The 19399-nt window shown below is 43.1% G+C and overlaps 1 protein-coding gene across 2 annotated transcripts in view; it reads left to right on the top strand.

The window, feature by feature from the left end:
- MORN2 (MORN repeat containing 2) overlaps positions 1 to 19399 on the top strand; it is a 61749-nt gene that overhangs the window by 28187 nt on the left and 14163 nt on the right. For both annotated transcript variants that reach the window (XR_012224886.1, XM_073557552.1), the window contains exon 3: positions 17485 to 17591. Coding sequence is in view for 1 of the 2 variants with exons in the window: in XM_073557552.1 (XP_073413653.1) it covers positions 17485 to 17591 (107 nt within the window). In the remaining variant the exon portion in view is untranslated. The remainder of the gene's footprint in view (positions 1 to 17484; positions 17592 to 19399) is intronic.

Genomic DNA, 19399 nt, shown 5'->3' with positions numbered 1-19399 from the left:
GTCAAAAATGGCTAGTGTTCCACTGAGCCAAGTAAATCCATAGATTCTGTTTGGTTTTCAGAAATCCACATTTTCCATAGTTGGCATCTGTTTACTGTCTGAAGATTGCTTGGCTCTTGAAAGCAGTCGCACAAGATGAAAGCAATAATACAACACTTACAGATCAGATTTTGATCTAAAGGGAAAACAAAAACATTATTATCTGAGATCACATTGACTGCTACTTGAGAAATTACTTGAGCCGATTCTGGACACCTAATTGATTCCACCAAAATTTAGGAATCCACTGACTGAGCTATTCTAGCTTCTCTCTGTATTATTGACATGTCACTTTACTCAATATTCATGCATTTCTCCTGGATAAATCTGATCTATCACATTACCTCCATTCATTGAAATATCAAACGTAACTGTTCAAGATGCAACTTACAAATGGATTTTACAAACCTATTATGTTCCTAATTGAAAATAAAGATTAAGAACATACATAAAACTAAACCACAACTTTTAGCTAAATACAGTCCAATTCATCACAATGGGATGATTACTTATTTAATTGTTTGCAAACAATTATTTTAACCTTTACCTTTGAGCTCATTGTCTACCCCATGTCTTATATATATAGCTAAATACATTGAATCCGATTCCTCTGAAAAACTGGTTTGTCCAGTATGAAAAACAACAAAGAAAAGGTTATAATATGTACAAGTCAAATACTGCACTTTGTCCTTATCCTATCTGGACAAAAAAAAACAAATAACCTCACTGGATATGTTGTATTGTCTTAAAAAATAACACAGGAATGATGACTGGTGACCAATGTAAAATGATCCAGCCCCATAGACAGAACACAGGAATAGTAGCACCGTCTTTTTGGGGTCTACAATATGACAAGTTCTGCTCTTTCCCAGTCTCACTCTTATCCACCGTTGGGATCTGCATTTTTTGCGACTTTTGTGCAGTTGTAGCAAAGTCGGCTATTTTACATGAGTCTGTAAATTCAGTATCATAAATGGCAAGTTCTTCCTTATTCTCAATACTATCAATATTCTGGTGCAATGAATGGCTCTCTGATTTGGTATTACAATAATGTTTAATGTGGCCCATCTTCCCACATTTAAAGCATTACCTAGGCCTGTAAGCAGCAGACACATTCTCTGATACTTCATCCTGCTCTTTGGACTCAAGACACCACTCATTTAATAGTTTTACAAATCTTTCATATGAACTGGTATTTCTCAGAGACACTCTTGTGGCATAATCTACATTACAATGATTTGCCATTGAAAATAGAAAACTACGATCATTCTGAGACATATCGGGATGATTGCAAACATTTCTGTACAATGCCAAATAATTACTACAGAGCAACATGGCATCATCAGATCGCCTGAATCTGAACATTGCCGGGGCCTTGCCACCCCTAGTATTTCTTCTACTTAAGGTAGATTGCAACTCAGATCTATCAGACACACTGCAATCTTCTACCTCATTCTGGTTTTGCTTCCCTGTAACTGTCTCTACAACCTGGATCTGGCAAATACGATGATCTTTTAATGGGTTAAGAAGAGGATCCATTTCCATCTCCCCATTAAAATGATTATCCCCCTGTTCTGGGTTGGTGGCAGTTTTGGAGTCAGTTGACTCCTGTGCATCACCATCCCACTGATCTGGGTTCCTCTCCATCTCTGCTCTGGCCATGGCCAAAGCTTTCTTCCTTTTCACTTTCCCCCTCTTCTTTCTGCACTTACAGTTGTGGCCAAAAGTATTGACACCCCTGCAATTCTGTCAGATAATACTCAGTTTCTTCCTGAAAATAATCGCAAACACAAATTCTTTGGTATTATTATCTTCATTTAATTTGTCTTAAACGAAAAAACACAAAAAGAATTGTCCTAAAGCCAAATTGGATATAATTCCACACCAAACATAAAAAAGAGGGTGGACAAAAGTATTGGCACTGTTCGAAAAATCATATGATGCTTCTCTAATTTGTGTAATTAACAGCACCTGTAACTTACCTGTGGCACCTAACAGGTGTTGGCAATAACAAACACACTTGCAGGCAGTTGACATGGATTAAAGTTGACTCAACCTCTGTCCTGTGTCCTTGTGTGTACCCCATTGAGCATGGAGAAAAGAAAGAAGACCAAAGAACTGTCTGAGGACTTGAGAAACCAAATTGTGAGGAACATGAGCAATCTCAAGGCTACAAGTCCATTTCCAAAGACCTGAATGTTCCTGTGTCTACGGTGCGCAGTGTCATCAAGAAGTTTAAAGCCCATGGCACTGTGGCTAACCTCCCTAGATGTGGACGGAAAAGAAAAATTGACAAGAGATTTCAACGCAAGATTGTGCGGATGTTGGATAAAGAACCTCGACTAACATTCAAACAAGTTCAAGCTGCCCTGCAGTCCGAGGGTACAACAGTGTCAACCCGTACTATCCGTTGGCGTCTGAATGAAAAGGGACTGTATGCTGTATGGTAGGAGACCCAGGGAGACCCCACTTCTTACCCCGAGACATAAAAAAGCCAGGCTGGAGTTTGCCAAAACTTACCTGAAAAAGCCTAAAACGTTTTGGAAGAATGTTCTCTGGTCAGATGAGACAAAAGTAGAGCTTTTTGGGCAAAGGCATCAACATAGAGTTTACAGGAGAAAAAAAGAGGCATTCAAAGAAAAGAACACGGTCCCTACAGTCAAACATGGCGGAGGTTCCCTGATGTTTTGGGGTTGCTTTGCTGCCTCTGGCACTGGACTGCTTGACCGTGTGCATGGCATTATGAAGTCAGAAGACTACCAACAAATTTTGCAGCATAATGTAGGGCCCAGTGTGAGAAAGCTGGGTCTCCCTCAGAGGTCATGGGTCTTACAACAGGACAATGACCCAAAACACACTTCAAAAAGCACTAGAAAATGGTTTGAGAGAAAGCGCTGGAGACTTCTAAGGTGGCCAGCAATGAGTCCAGACCTGAATCCCATAGAACACCTGTGGAGAGATCTAAAAATGGCAGTTTGGAGAAGGCACCCTTCAAATATCAGGGACCTGGAGCAGTTTGCCAAAGAAGAATGGTCTAAAATTCCAGCAGAGCATTGTAAGAAACTCATTGATGGTTACCGGAAGCGGTTGGTCGCAGTTATTTTGGCTAAAGGTTGTGCAACCAAGTATTAGGCTGAGGGTGCCAATACTTTTGTCTGGCCCATTTTTGGAGTTTTGCGTGAAATGATCAATGTTTTGCTTTTTGCTTCATTCTCTTTTGTGTTTTTTCATTTAAGACAAATTAAATGAAGATAATACCAAAGAATTTGTGTTTTCAGTCATTTTCAGGAAGAAACTGAGAATTATCTGACAGAATTGCAGGGGTGTCAATACTTTTGGCCACAACCGTATACTGTTTTACACATACAGCAGCCTGTTCTTCATCATGCTGAGTTCCAACACATTTGTCCATTTCTAACTTATTCTGACCCTGTGCTACCACCAATGCATTCTGGGCCTCACATAGATGTATTTCCAATTCCTGCACTCTAGTTAACATTCTTTGCTTTTCCTCATGCTGTTTTCTATATGCAGATAGCAGGATCCAGTCACACTTACCAAGAGCACATAATTCTTTCCCTTTTTCTACTTTTACTTTCTGCAAGCATTCTGCCACATCAGCAGGCTCTGCATCTTGCCAATATTTGTCCCAATGTTCACTTGGACCAACACTGTGCGACCACTTAGTCGCCAAAATATGATATTGAGTTTCCTCCCACCCTGGAGTCTCAATAGACTCACTTACAACCACTTTTTGTTCCATTTCCAACAACTTTCTTTGTATATGGGTGTTTTGCTCATGCATATCTCGGTATGCACTGAGTAAAATCCACATATGCCGTCCTAAAGACACTACATCACCTGCCTTAGCAGGGACACCCCTGAGTGCATCAACAACATCAGGGGGTGCTGACTGCATCACCTGCCTTTGCAGGGACACCCTCGAGTAACTTACCAACATCGAGAGGTTAACTGCATCACCTGCCTTAGCAGGGACCCCCCTGAGTACATCAACATCAGGGGTTAACTGCATCACCTGCCTTTGCAGGGACACCCTCGAGTAACTTACCAACATCGAGGGGCTAACTGCATCACCTGCCTTTGCAGGGATCCCCATGAGTACACCAACAACATCATGGGGCTCTGAGCCCTTGAGCTTATTCTCCCAGGGTTCTGCCAAGCCACAAAAACGCATTTCCTGTACTATAATATTGTATGGAGCCCTGGTCCAGCCAGGGATCTCCACACAACCATCCTCTTTCATGTTCTACGCAATATCACACTATCACACAGAGTATAAAAAACTTCTGAGCCTTCTGCGTATCCTGCCGACTACGCCAATTTATGTATTGCCAACTGTTTAGCAATAAGGTTTGGATACGGCTTTAAAGAAGGCACCACTTGGATATGACACAATTTTATTATACAATGATTAATTTAAATGATAAAACACCAAATTAATGGAATGGCAGATATAATATTACCCTGTTTTGTTAATTGATTTCATGTGAATCATACAATTAATATGAATTATAGTACATAGAGAAATAAGCATCCATACTATACATTACCAAGCATTGTAGCATCACTTCTCCACTGGAGGGACCACAGTGTCAGCGAGAAGGAAATACTTTGGTCTTGCCATCACAGAAACCATGCACCCACGATACCTTCTGTAAATGTCCCTACCTCACTGACACAGGGTCCACCTTTTTATATACAAAACTCCCAGATCCTCCGCTATTACATCTGTGCAGTATGTTTAGGCTGAATCATCAGAATCTTTAAATTGCACAGTTGGTTGTTGTCTTGATAACAACACAAGACTTCAAGGTCTGTTTGTTATAGACTACTACAATCTTAGAGTTTGTTTGCACCAACCTAAGATTTATTTGCCCTTGGTATGTCTCTTAGCAATAGCACAATGCATCAAGGTTGTTTGCTGCTAATTATAACCCAAGATCTGTTTGCCTCTAACAATCAATGTTGCCTGTCCAGGTCCAACATATGTTGCTTGTTACATAGTTAACTCTTCATGCTCATAGCATAACGCTCTAAGATGGTGGCATATGGTCAGCATGTCTCATTTGTATCACATTCACATAAGAAGATGTCTCTGTGTTTAACTTATGCTGCCTGTGTGAAGAATGCAGATAAGAAGATGTCTCTGTGTTTGACTTGTGCTGCCTATGTGATGAATGCGCAGCTATCTAGTAAAGTTAAGCTGTTGGAAAAAGACCTCATCTGTGAAGTGATTTGTGGATCTCATGAATGCGGAGCCAACATGGCAGCAGTTGTAGGGAATCTGACAGGGCCTATGAGTGTGCTGTGGTGCATGCTGCACATGCAGTACATGGGACTTTATTTATCTTTTCATGTACAAGGTGCCGGGGTGCTCACTGACTGTTGCTTAGTGAACTCACCCACGACTACCACCCCGTGCCACCTTGTTACAACAGCACTGGAGGATAATGGGTTTCTGGTCACTTCACAATTGATTCTTCTCAAATCTTTTGTAGATAACATGCATCTTTTTTTCTCAACACGTTTTTTTGTCCCTGTTGTGCATGTGGGGATTCCCTAACAAACAGGCAATCCCTGCATGTATTCAGGCTGTCTAGCAGCTGCAAATCATGTAGCTATGGGGACTCAGACATAATTTACGAGCACGCCCAAGATACTCAGAGAGCATCAGAGCTTGCTCAGAAAACTCTAGTAACGAGCACACTTGCTCATCACTAGTGAGCACGCACTTCTTCCGGCCCTGGCCTTTAGAACTTCAATAATTCATCATGCTGTACAGTGCTTGCATGTTTGTGAACCCTTCAGAATTTTCCATATTTCTGCAAACAAAAATTTGACCAAAAACGACATCCGACTTTCATAAAAGTCCTAAGAGTAGATGAATAAATAAAAAAAATAATTCAAAAATGTAAGAAATTGCCATTTTTTAAATTCAGGAAATAATCCAATATCACATGTCTGATAGTGGCACACATATGTGAACCTTTCCTTTCATTATCTGAGATGCAGCAATAACTGCATCTAAACTCTTCCAGTAATTGATTATTCCTGCACACTTATGCTACTTGAAAGAAATTTTAGCCCATTCATGCCTACAAAACATTTTCAGTTCTTTTTTTTTTTTATAGGTGGGTTTTCTCCCATGAACTGCATGCTTCAGGTCTTTCCACAACATTTGTATAGGATTAATGTTAGAACTTTGACTTGGATATTCCAAAACCTTAACTTTATTGTTTTGTAGCTTTTTTTTGTGTGGAACGACTCGTGTGCTTTGGGTCTTTGTCTTGCTGTAGAACCCACATTCTCATTAGATTCAGCTAATGGACAGATGTCGCAACATTTACTTCATAATTTGCTGGTATAATTCAGAATTCATTGTTCCATCAATGATGTTTGGCCTAGATGCAGGAAAATAGACTCAAACTGTGATAATACAGTTGTGGCCAAAAGTATTGACACCCCTGCAATTCTGTCAGATAATACTCAGTTTCTTCCTGAAAATTATTGCAAACACAAATTCTTTGTTTGGTATTATTATCTTCATTTAATTTGTCTTAAATGAAAAAACACAAAAAGAATTGTCCTAAAGCCAAATTGGATATAATTCCACACCAAACATAAAAAAGAGGGTGGACAAAAGTATTGGCACTGTTCGAAAAATCATATGATGCTTCTCTAATTTGTGTAATTAACAGCACCTGTAACTTACCTGTGGCACCTAACAGGTGTTGGCAATAACTAAATCACACTTGCAGGCAGTTGACATGGATTAAAGTTGACTCAACCTCTGTCCTGTGTCCTTGTGTGTACCACATTGAGCATGGAGAAAAGAAAGAAGACCAAAGAACTGTCTGAGGACTTGAGAAACCAAATTGTGAGGAAGCATGAGCAATCTCAAGGCTACAAGTCCATTTCCAAAGATCTGAATGTTCCTGTGTCTACGGTGCGCAGTGTCATCAAGAAGTTTAAAGCCCATGGCACTGTGGCTAACCTCCCTAGATGTGGACGGAAAAGAAAAATTGACAAGAGATTTCAACGCAAGATTGTGCGGATGTTGGATAAAGAACCTCGACTAACATCCAAACAAGTTCAAGCTGCCCTGCAGTCCGAGGGTACAACAGTGTCAACCCGTACTATCCGTCGGCGTCTGAATGAAAAGGGACTGTATGCTGTATGGTAGGAGACCCAGGGAGACCCCACTTCTTACCCCGAGACATAAAAAAGCCAGGCTGGAGTTTGCCAAAACTTACCTGAAAAGGCCTAAAACGTTTTGGAAGAATGTTCTCTGGTCAGATGAGACAAAAGTAGAGCTTTTTGGGCAAAGGCATCAACATAGAGTTTACAGGAGAAAAAAAGAGGCATTCAAAGAAAAGAACACGGTCCCTACAGTCAAACATGGCGGAGGTTCCCTGATGTTTTGGGGTTGCTTTGCTGCCTCTGGCACTGGACTGCTTGACCGTGTGCATGGCATTATGAAGTCAGAAGACTACCAACAAATTTTGCAGCATAATGTAGGGCCCAGTGTGAGAAAGCTGGGTCTCCCTCAGAGGTCATGGGTCTTACAACAGGACAATGACCCAAAACACACTTCAAAAAGCACTAGAAAATGGTTTGAGAGAAAGCACTGGAGACTTCTAAGGTGGCCAGCAATGAGTCCAGACCTGAATCCCATAGAACACCTGTGGAGAGATCTAAAAATGGCAGTTTGGAGAAGGCACCCTTCAAATATCAGGGACCTGGAGCAGTTTGCCAAAGAAGAATGGTCTAAAATTCCAGCAGAGCATTGTAAGAAACTCATTGATGGTTACCGGAAGCGGTTGGTCGCAGTTATTTTGGCTAAAGGTTGTGCAACCAAGTATTAGGCTGAGGGTGCCAATACTTTTGTCTGGCCCATTTTTGGAGTTTTGTGTGAAATGATCAATGTTTTGCTTTTTGCTTCATTCTCTTTTGTGTTTTTTTCATTTAAGACAAATTAAATGAAGATAATAATACCAAAGAATTTGTGTTTGCAATCATTTTCAGGAAGAAACTGAGTATTATCTGACAGAATTGCAGGGGTGTCAATACTTTTGGCCACAACTGTATAACTGCCATGATTCGCAGATTGTATAAGGTTTTTATGCTGTAATGCAATGTTTTCTTTCTCCAAACATAGAGCGTTTAGTTTAACCCCTTTGCCCCCTAAGGCCGGGATCACACATGCAAGAAACACGGCCGAGTCTCGCATGTTAATACCCGACACCGCCGCCGGCACTTGGAAGCAGAGCGTGCGGCTCCATGTATTGCTATGTGGCCGCACACTCTGATCCGAGTGCCGGCGGCAGTGCCGGATATTAACATGCAAGACTCGGCCGTGTTTCTCGCATGTGTGATCCCGGCCTAAGCCTGTTTGCACTTTCATGACAAGGCCAAATTTTACAATTCTGACCAGTGTCACTTTGTGGTAATAACCCTGGAACGCTTCAATGGATCCCACTGATTCTGAGTTGTTTTTCGTGACATATTGTACTTTATGATAGTGTTAACATTTCTTCGATGTGACTTGTGTTTTTTTGTGGAAAAAAAAATGGAAATTTGGTGAAAATTCCTCCTAATAGCCCTTTTGAAAATTTAAAAATTTGGGGCTAAAACAACATTTTAATGGAATACATACATTTTTTAATTTCTGCAGCCCAATGTTACACAATTTTGTGTATCCTCTGTGGGCTTAAAATGCTCCTTACAACCCTAGACAAATTCCTCAAGATGTGTATTTTCCAAAATGGGGTCACATGTTTTTTTCTTTTCTGTTTCGGCACAAGAGCAGCCCTACAAATGCAACATGACGCCCACTATCTATTCCAACCAATTTTGTGCTCCAAAAGTAAAATGATGCTCCTTTTCTTGCTGTACGCCCAAGCAGTAGTTTTCCACCACAAATAGGGTATCGGCATACTCAGGAGAAAATGTACAATAAATTCTACTATCTATTTTCTCCTGTTACCCTTGTGAACATGAAAAACATGACCTAAAGCAACATTTTTGTGTGAAAAATGCAATTTTTTTTTCTTTTTTTTTTTCTTCATTTTAATGGCTCTGTAAGGTAGCGCTGTTATTTGGGTAGGGGATACTCACTTTGCAGCCACAAAACCAGATCCGGCACAGGTTTTCTCTAAACAATCATAGTCCATGCGGTTTATTTAGCATCATAAACCCACAGCAGCAACATAAACTTCATAACGTCAGCATAGCGTCCATGACAGAGTTCAGCTCTGTAATCCCTGTGGTCACACAGGTTATTCATACACAGGCTCTTCAGCCTCAGTTATCTCACCCACGTCAGGGTCTCCTCATGAGTCCTTCACCATGCTGCAGACATCCATTCTCTCCAGGGAATCATCAGGCACGTGCAGCCATTCAACACAGCGTTCCTTGCTGTCAGGAAGACAGCCCCCATCTCTCCCAGATGGGGCCTTCCAAAACGGACCAACCAGGTCCCTGCATTCACCTATGTGACCTACCCTGGTCACCTTATATGGTCCGTAGCCATGCCCACAGGGTCACATGGCTATGACCTCATCACAGGTCCTTGAACCACTCATACACATTTTACAATAGTGTTCTTAACCACCCACCTGGGTGGATTTGTAGGTAACTGATCTCTGACACATTGAAACAGCACCTCAGCAGTATCATTGCTGATCCACACACATATGTCTCCATCTCAAGGCCACCCACCTTGGGATACATAACAGACATTCAGTATCCTGCACCTATCAGGACACTGGAAATGCTTATACGCTCATCCTGGGACATCCACACAGCGCCACCTAGCGGACACAGTGGTCACTACACCACAGCTCATTAAAATAAAATTCTGTGAAGCACCTGCAGGTTCACGGTGCTCACCACGCCTGTAGATACATTTCTTGAGGGGTGTAGTTTCTAAAAGGGGGTCACTTGTGGGAGGGTTTCCATTGTTTAGGCACATCAGGGGCTCTGCAAATGCAACTTGGCGTCCACTATCTATTCCAGACAATATTGTGTTCCAAAAGTCAAATGGTTCTCCTTCCATTCCAGTCCTATCTCATATGGGGAATTGGTGTACTCAGGAGAAATTGCACAACATATTGTACTGTCCATTTTCTACTGTTATCATTATGTAAATGAAAAATTTGGGGCTAAGACAATATTTTTGCAGGAAAGATTAAAATTTTAATTTTTTCCTTCCAGATTGCTTTAATTCCTGAAGCACCTAATGGGTTAATAAACTTATTGAAAGTAGTTTTGAGCACTTTGTGCTGTTTTTAAAAGGGTGTCATTTTTGGATATTTTCTGTCACATTGGCCCCCAAAGTCACTTCAAATGTGAGGTGGTCCCTAAATATATTGGTTTTGTAAATTTTGTTGGGAAAATTAGAATTTGCTGATAAACTTTTATCCCTTATAACATCCTAACCAAAAAAATATATTTCAAAGATAATGCTGATGTAAAGTAGACATGTGGTAAATGTTATGTATGAATTATTTTTTGTGGTATAACTATCTAGTTTAGTGTTTGTGCCCACGATCAGTAATTGCTGTGAGTTTGACGCTGCGTATTTATTCAGTGTCAAACCCGCAGCGGCCAGCTGTGATAGCAAAGTGGAAATCCTATGTCCACTATGCATCCACTAATCGTCATCTGTGGATCATCCGCGGAGACTGACATGTGGCGCATCTTTCCAGACTGCTGCATGTCAATTTCTCTTGCAGAGACGCTAGACTCCGCAACAGAAATTACTTCCATCAAATGTATTGAATGTGTTAAGTCAACACGGTTATTATCATTATTATTATTATTTATATAGCACCATTGATTCCATGGTGCTGTGCATGAGAAGGGGTAACATACAAAGTACAGATATCACTCACAGTAAACAAACTAACAATCACAGACTGATATAGAGGGGAGAGAGGACCCTGCCGTTTCGGGCTTACATTCTACAGGATGGTGGGGAAGGAGACAGTAGGTTGGGGGGTTGCAGCAGCTCCAGTGATGGTGAGGCGGTAGCTCCAGTAGTGGTGAGGAGGCAGCGGGGATCATTGCAGGCTGTAATCTTTCCTGAAGAGATGGGTTTTCAGGTTCCGTCTGATGGATCCAATTGTGGTTGATAGTCAGACGTGTTGGGGCAAAGATTTCCAAAGGATGGATGCTATTCAGGAGAAGTCTTGGAGGCGGGTGGGTGAGGAGCGACTAAGCGTGGAGGAGAGAAGGAGGTCTTGAGAGGACAGGAGATTACGTGCAGGAAGGCATCGGGAGATTAGTTCAGAGACATATGGAGGAGACAGGTAATAGATGGCCTTGTAGGTCAGTATTTGTAATTTGAATTGGATACGCTGAGGGAATGGGAGCCAGTGAAGAGATTTGCAGAGGGGAGAAGCGGAGGAGTAGCGAGGAGAGAGATGAATTAGTCGGGCGGCAGAGTTAAGGATGGACTGGAGAGGTGCGAAGGTGTTAGCAGGGAGGCCACAGAAAAGGATGTTGCAGTAGTCGAGGCGGGAGATGATGAGGGCATGTACAAGCATTTTAGTAGAATGAGGGTTGAGGAAGGGACGGATTCTGGAAATATTTTTGAGCTGGAGGCGACAGGAGGTGGAGAGAGCTTGGATGTGCGGTTTGAAGGAAAGGGCAGAGTCAAGGGTTACTCCGAGGCAGCGGACGGGGGAAAGCATGATGCCGTCAATTGTTATACCGTAGCCATATAACAGAAATATGCCGTAGCCATACCGTACAGAAATAAAAGGGCTAGGAACAGAAGAACACCAATGTGGCTAAATAAGGATGTAAAAAGGGCAATAAATAGCAAGAACAAGGCATTTAAGAAGCTAAAACAAGAAGGTAATGAAGAAGCATTAAAAAGTTATAGAGAAAAAAATAAAATGTGTAAAAAATCAAATACATTTAGCAAAAGTGGAAACTGAGAGACTCATTGCTAAGGAAAGTAAAACAAACCCCAAACTATTCTTTAATTATATAAACAGTAAAGTGATTAAAATTGATGGTGTCGGCCCTTTAAAGAACAATGAGGGTGAAATCATAGAGAGCGATGTGGGAAAAGCAAATGTTTTAAATACTTTTTTCTCAACAGTGTTCACACAGGAAAATGATTTGCCAGGGGAAATGCAGAGTGATAATGTAAACTCCCTATTAAGTATTACCTGCCTAACCCAGGAAGAAGTGCAGAACCGCCTTAGTAAGATTAAAATTGACAAATCACCAGGCCCTGATGGCATTCACCCTCGGGTATTAAGGGAGTTAAGTAATGTGATAGACAGGCCTCTATTCCTTATATTTAAAGACTCTATAGAAACAGGGTCTGTTCTTTTTGATTGGCGGCAAGCAAATGTGGTACCAATATTCAAAAAGGGGTGTAAAAGGGAACCTGGAAACTATAGGCCGGTAAGCTTAACATCTGTTGTGGGTAAAATTTTTGAAGGGTTTCTAAGGGATACCATTATGGAATATCTCAATGTTAATAAATGTTTAACTCCATATCAACATGGATTTATGAAGGATCGCTCCTGTCAAACTAACCTGATCAGCTTCTATGAGGATGTAAGCTCTCAAGTGGACCAAGGAGAATCATTGGATGTAATTTATCTCGTCTTCTCTAAAGCATTTGACACTGTCCCACATAAAAGATTGGTAAGTAAGGTGAGAAAGCTTGGGCTAGGGGAAAATGTGTGTAGATGGGTAGGTAGCTGGCTTAGTGATAGAAAACAAAGAGTGGTTATTAATGGTGCATACTCAGATTGGGCCAGGGTTACTAGTGGGGTACCACACAGTTCTGTATTGGGCCCCCTACTATTTAATATATTTATTAATGATCTAGTGGATGGCTTACACAGTAAAATATCAGTATTTGCAGATGATACAAAACTATGTAAGGTAGTTAACACAAAGGAGGACAGTTTGCAACTACAGACAGATTTGAGTAAATTGGAGAATTGGGCTGAAAAATGGCAAATGAGGTTTAACACAGATAAGTGTAAGGTTATGCACATGGGAAGGAGAAACAGATGCTACAATTACTTACTAAATGGGAAACTGCTGGGGAAATCAGACATGGAAAAAGACTTAGGCAATAAGAAGCTAAATTGGAGTGCCCAGTGTCAGGCAGCTGCCATCAAAGCAAATAGGGTCATGGGATGCATTAGAAGAGGTCTGGGGACACGAGATGAAAACATAATTCTCCCTCTGCACAAATCACTCGTCAGACCACACTTGGAGTATTGTGTGCAATTTTGGACGCCGGTGCTCAAGAAAGACATTACTGAACTTCAAAGGGTTCAAAGGCGGGCTACTAAAATGATAAATGGAGTTGGTTCACTACAATACCCAGAAAGGTTATCAAAATTAGGTCTATTTACTCTAGAAAAGAGAAGACTTAGGGGAGACCTAATATACACTCACTGGCCACTTTATTAGGTACACCATGCTAGTAAGGGGTTGGACCCCCTTTTGCCTTCAGAACTGCCTCAATTCTTCGTGGCAGAGATTCAACAAGGTGCTGGAAGCATTCCTCAGAGATTTTGGACCATATTGACATGATGGCATCACACAGTTGGCGCAGATTTGTCGGCTGCACATCCCTGATGCGAATCTCCCGTTCCACCACATCCCAAAGATGCTCTATTGGATTGAGATCTGGTGACTGAGGAGGCCATTTGAGTACAGTAAACTCATTGTCATGTTCAAGAAACCAATCTGAGATGATTCGAGCTTTATGACATGGCGCATTATCCTGCTGAAAGTAGCCATCAGATGTTGGGTACATTGTGGTCATAAAGGGATGGACATGGTCAGCAACAATACTCAGGTAGGCTGTGGCGTTGCAACGATGCTCAATTGGTACCAAGGGGCCCAAAGAGTGCCCAGAAAAAATTCCCCACACCATGACACCACCACCACCAGCCTGAACCGTTGATACAAGGCAGGATGGATCCATGCTTTCATGTTGTTTACGCCAAATTCTGACCCTACCATCCGAATGTCGCAGCAGAAATCGAGACTCATCAGACCAGGCAACGTTTTTCCAATCTTCTACTGTCCAATTTCGATGAGCTTGTGCAAATTGTAGCCTCAGTTTCCTGTTCTTAGCTGAGAGGAGTGGTACCCAGTGTGGTCTTCTGCTGCTGTAGCCCATCTGCCTCAAAGTTCGACGCACTGTGCGTTCAGAGATGCTCTTCTGCCTACCTTGGTTGTAACGGGTGGCAATTTGAGTCACTGTTGCCTTTCTATCAGCTCGAACCAGTCTGCCCATTCTCCTCTGACCTCTGGCATCAACATGGCATTTCCGGCCACAGAACTGCCGCTCACTGGATTTTTTTTCTTTTTCGGACCATTCTCTGTAAACCCTAGAGATGGTTGTGCGTGAAAATCCCAGTAGATCAGCAGTTTCTGAAATTCTCAGACCAGCCCTTCTGGCACCAACAATCATGCCACGTTCAAAGGCACTCAAATCACCTTTCTTCCCCATACTGATGCTCGGTTTGAACTGCAGGAGATTGTCTTGACCATGTCTACATGCCTAAATGCACTGAGTTGCCGCCATGTGATTGGCTGATTAGAAATTAAGTCTTAACACACAGTTGGACAGGTGTACCTAATAAAGTGGCCAGTGAGTGTATATGTACAATTATATCAGAGGGCAATACAGAGATCCAATGAACTGTTTGTACCAAGGACTGTGACAAGAACAAGGGGGCATTTTCTTCGTTTGGAGGAAAGACAATTTCTTCACCAGCATAGAGGAGGGTTCTTCACGTTAAGAGCAGTGAGGCTCTGGAATTCTCTTCCTGAGGAAGTGGTGATGGCCAACTCACTGAATAAATTTAAGAAAGGAATGGATGCTTTTCTCTTGAGTAACAGTATAGAAGGTTACAAATAACATAATATTATAGGTAGATGGTTGACCCAGCTTAGGGGAAGGAATTTTTTTCCCTATGGAGAAAATTGGCTTCTACTCTGTGGGTTTTTTTGCCTTCCCCAGGATCAACAATGCAGAACAGCTGCACTAAAAATAGGCTGAACTAGATGGACATAAGGTCTTCCTTCAGCCTTCAAAACTATGTTAGTATGTTATAGATAAGTCGGGTAAGGAATATCTGTGAGATGGAGGAAAGATAATTAGTTCAGATTTGTCTACATTGAGTTTGAGGAAGCGAGAGGAGAAGAAGGAGGATATGGCTGATAGACACTCCGGGATTCTGGACAGCAGAGAGGTGACGTCTGGGCCAGAGAGGTAAATCTGAGAATCATCTGCAAAAAGGTGGTACTGGAATCCATGGGACTTTATGACTTGCCCCAGGCCAAGTGTATAGATTGAGTAGAGTAGGGGTCCTAGAACAGAGCCTTGGGGGACTCCAACAGAGAGAGGGTGGGATGAGGAGGTAGTGTGGGAGTGGGAGACGCTGATTGTGCGGTTGGAAAGGTATGAAGAGATCCAGGATAGGGCGAGGTCTTTGTTGCGAAAGAAGAGGATCTGTAGTAGGAGGCAGTGGTCAACTGTGTTGAAAGCAGAGGACAGGTCTAGAAGGAGGAGTATAGAGTATCACCGATGCCTCTACCTTGTGCCAGTCATTACACTGCCTACCCATCCACTCCAGAATCCAGTACAAGCTTATTACCCTCACCCACAAAGCCCTCCATGGCTCAGCACCACCCTACATCTCCCTTGTTTCAGTATACCACCCTACCCGCACCCTCCGCTCTGCTGATGACCTGAGGTTAGCATCCTCAATAATCAGAACCTCCCACTCCCGTCTCCAAGACTTTACACGTGCTGTGCCAATTCTTTGGAATGCACTTCCCAGGTCAATACGATTAGTCCCCAATCGCCAAAATTTTTAAGCGTGCCCTGAAAACGCATTTATTCAGACTGGCCTATCGTCTCAAGACATTAACCTAATCTATCCCTGTGTGGCACAGCCAAAAGTTTTACCATAACCAGGTTCCCCGCATCATGTTCCCACATGCTTTATGCATCCATTAGCCCTCTGTGTCTGTACTGTTACACACTTAACATTATGGCTGGTCCATACAATCAGGGCAACTGTTACCACCCACCTTTCGTGTCTACTTCTTTCCTCATAGACTGTAAGCTTGCGAGCAGGGCCCTCATTCCTCTTGGTATTTGTTATAATCTATGTGATATTGTTATGCTGTAATGTCTATTGTCTGTACAAATCCCCTCTGAAATGTAAAGTGCTGCGGAATATGTCGGCGCTATAGAAATAAAATTTATTATTATTATTATTATTGTCCGTTAGGTTTGGCTGTAAGTAGGTCGTTGGTAATTTTGGTCAGGGCTGTCTCAGTGGAACGATGGGGACCGAAACCAGATTGTAGATTGTCAAAGAGCAAGTTAGATGAGAGGTGGGAGGAAAGGTCAGAGTAAGGTCACGGTTCAATGAACACATTTACCTGCGTTCAATAGAAGGCAGCACTTTGAACGCTGCGAACATACACTGCGTCCAAAGCGCTGATAGTTCCGGATCGGGGGCACCCGGCCTTAGGGGCTTAAAATTAAAAAAAAATTGAAAATTGCAAAGTTTTCACATTTTTGAAAATTTTTCGATATTTTCACAAGCGCAAGTTGTATTAACCAAAATTTACCACTTTCATGAAGTACAAAATGTCACAAAAACACACTCAGGATAAACTGTATATGTTCAAGCGTTCCAGAGTCAATACATCATAAAGTTATGCTGGTAAGAATTGAAAAAGTTGGCCTGTTCAGGAAGGTGAAAACAGGCTTGGTGTTGAACGTGTTAACAGTGCACTGAGCCTTTTGTATACAACAAAAGTGCCCCAAGCACCCTAATTAGCAGATTTGATGGAGCTTTAAGGGGGTTTTACACTAAGCGATATCGCTAGCAATATCGCTATAACGTCACTGGTTTTGTGACGTTATAGCGATATTGCTAGCGATATCGCTATGTGTGATACTTACCAGCGACCGGCTCCCCCGCTGCTCATCGCTGATCGCGCGAGAATGCCCGGCTCCATTTCTCGTCATCTGCTTCCTGCTGGGCTTCCTGCTGTGACGTCCAGCGACGCGTGGAGGCGGGCGGGAGGACGCAGGATCGCTGTGTGTGAATGGTAAGTATCGTGCGCTGCGTCGCTGCTGCATCGCTGTGAGATCTTTCTGTATGAAAGCTCACTAGCGATCATTTAGCGATGCACCAGCGATCCTGACCGGGTCGGATCTCTGGTTGGATCGCTGGTGCATCGCTAAATGTAAAAGGGCCTTTAGTTTCTGTAGAATGGAAGCAGTGACTCGAACACCAAAGATGCAATTTTTATAGGGGATACATCACTTAAATTGCTATGTGCTTAGTTTATATTGTTAGTGTGGTCTGACAGACTCCCTTTAAGCTCATATTATTTTTATTTCAGAAGGTGAATGCAGAAAATCAGAAGCAGGAGCACTGGAGAGGAATGGAATGGGAGTAAACAGGAGTCCAAATGGTGTCACTTATACTGGTACATGGAAAAATGACAGGGTAATTTATTCCGAATAGTTCCTGTTGGGCACACACTCACTACACAGCTGGATCTCTACAAGTAGAACAAGTACTTTTCAAGCAGGGGTGTACATAGACATCAAGAGGCCCCGTAGTAAAAGACCTAATGTCCCCCCCATCCTATCCCCACACGCCAAAAAATATTTAGCGCAGTGAGGCGGGTCCAATTCTTCCAACTTTTAAAACAGGGAGAGGGACATGCATTGCAGTATGTACACTAATTAAGCACCTACGGATGCCCCATAGTGTTCTTACCCACTTCTATATCCCTATCATGGCTGCAATAGAGTATGATGCCTCCAATAATACCCCACAGACAGTATAATATACCCGCAATCAATTGTCCCTATACAATATGCCCCCACACATTATGATGCTGCCACAGAGACTCTAAACATATAGTTTATACATAAGTATAATGCTTCCCTCAGCCCCTCAACACAGTATACCTTCCCAACACTATGCATCTAAAGTGCCCCACACACCATATGATATCTCCATAGTTCTCCCACACACAGTATGATGCTCCCTATGTCTCCCTACTCACAGTATCATTGCCCCTACAGCCCCCCACACACAGTATCATGACCCCACTCAGTATGATACCTTTGTAATAACCTGTAGGAACGCAGCATGCAGTCATGCACGGGGAGGCAGAGCAAGGGTTAAAAAGGTTTATTTACAGGGGATGTACTCCACGCAGGAATTGAGGGATTGTAGGTTGAAGATGAGGAAGGGGGCAGTACTGTGAGGTTGGCAGGGTAGGTGAGGGACGAACGAGAGTTCAGTAATAAAGAGGTTAAACTTATCAGACTGTAGTCTTCTGTTGTGGGAAAGTACAGGGTTCCAACGGTGGCAACAGCGGCGCGGGTCATCTTGACGCAGTCTCTGACAGGCGGGAATCCAACGGTAGCACCGACAACAGCAGCACATGCAGTCTCTCAAATCTCTGTCCATGATGAAGAAATGGCCTCCGGGAAAAACAACAGGATGCTGGGTGGTGAGAGGGGGTCCTGCCCCAGTTACAAGTCCAAACTCAATACGTGTCACCGCAGGGACAATGCCGCTCTCCTCGATCAGTCTGCTGCTACTGTCGGGGGCTCAGGTCTGTCATTGCGCACGCCAGGACTGCACACACCAGCAACTATCTCAGGCTTGTTAATGGAGTCTCCTCCGGTCACGGAGACTGGCGGGTCCCCGTTTACACAGAGGGCGCTCACCACGTACTGTCGGTCTGTCTCAGTCCTCAGCAGGAGTGCTCTTTTGAGTATGAGGTCACTCTTGGGCAGAGTGGGTGCGGTACTCACTGTCTCCTAGTGTACGGCACCTGGCTTAGCTCTGCACGCTCCGCTCGTGCTGACACAGCTCCGCACACTCCACTCTGCTGGCACGGCTCCGCACACTCTCCTCTGCTGACACCTAATTCCCCCAGCATCAGAGCTCCAAATCTGGACAGCAGCAGCATGGTCTGTCACAGGGCCAGCACTCTCTGGAGGGGGAAGCAGGGCGTGCTCTTCTCTGCTCTGCACGCTGCTCTCACTTGGCGCCAACTCCTGCAGCGCGTGCTTTTTCTTCTTATTCCCCTGTGTCAGCGTGCTCTCCTAGGTTCTCCCCGCCCCCTCTTGTCAGCAGGAAACTCTGTCTCTCCTCTCCTTCCCTCCTGCAGTAGGGGAAGGTCTGCCTCCCTCAGGCTTCCCCCCAGAAACATAGGATGCAGCCCTTTCAATTTTGGACCAGGCATGCAGGTACCCACGGTCCAGTCCACCTCCCTACACCTTCACACAGCA

This window comes from Dendrobates tinctorius, unplaced genomic scaffold (assembly GCF_039654945.1).
Source record: "Dendrobates tinctorius isolate UK_male_01 unplaced genomic scaffold, ASM3965494v1 ptg000250l, whole genome shotgun sequence".
NCBI classification, from domain to species: domain Eukaryota; kingdom Metazoa; phylum Chordata; class Amphibia; order Anura; family Dendrobatidae; genus Dendrobates; species Dendrobates tinctorius.
This window is presented reverse-complemented; position numbering and strand designations above follow the sequence as displayed.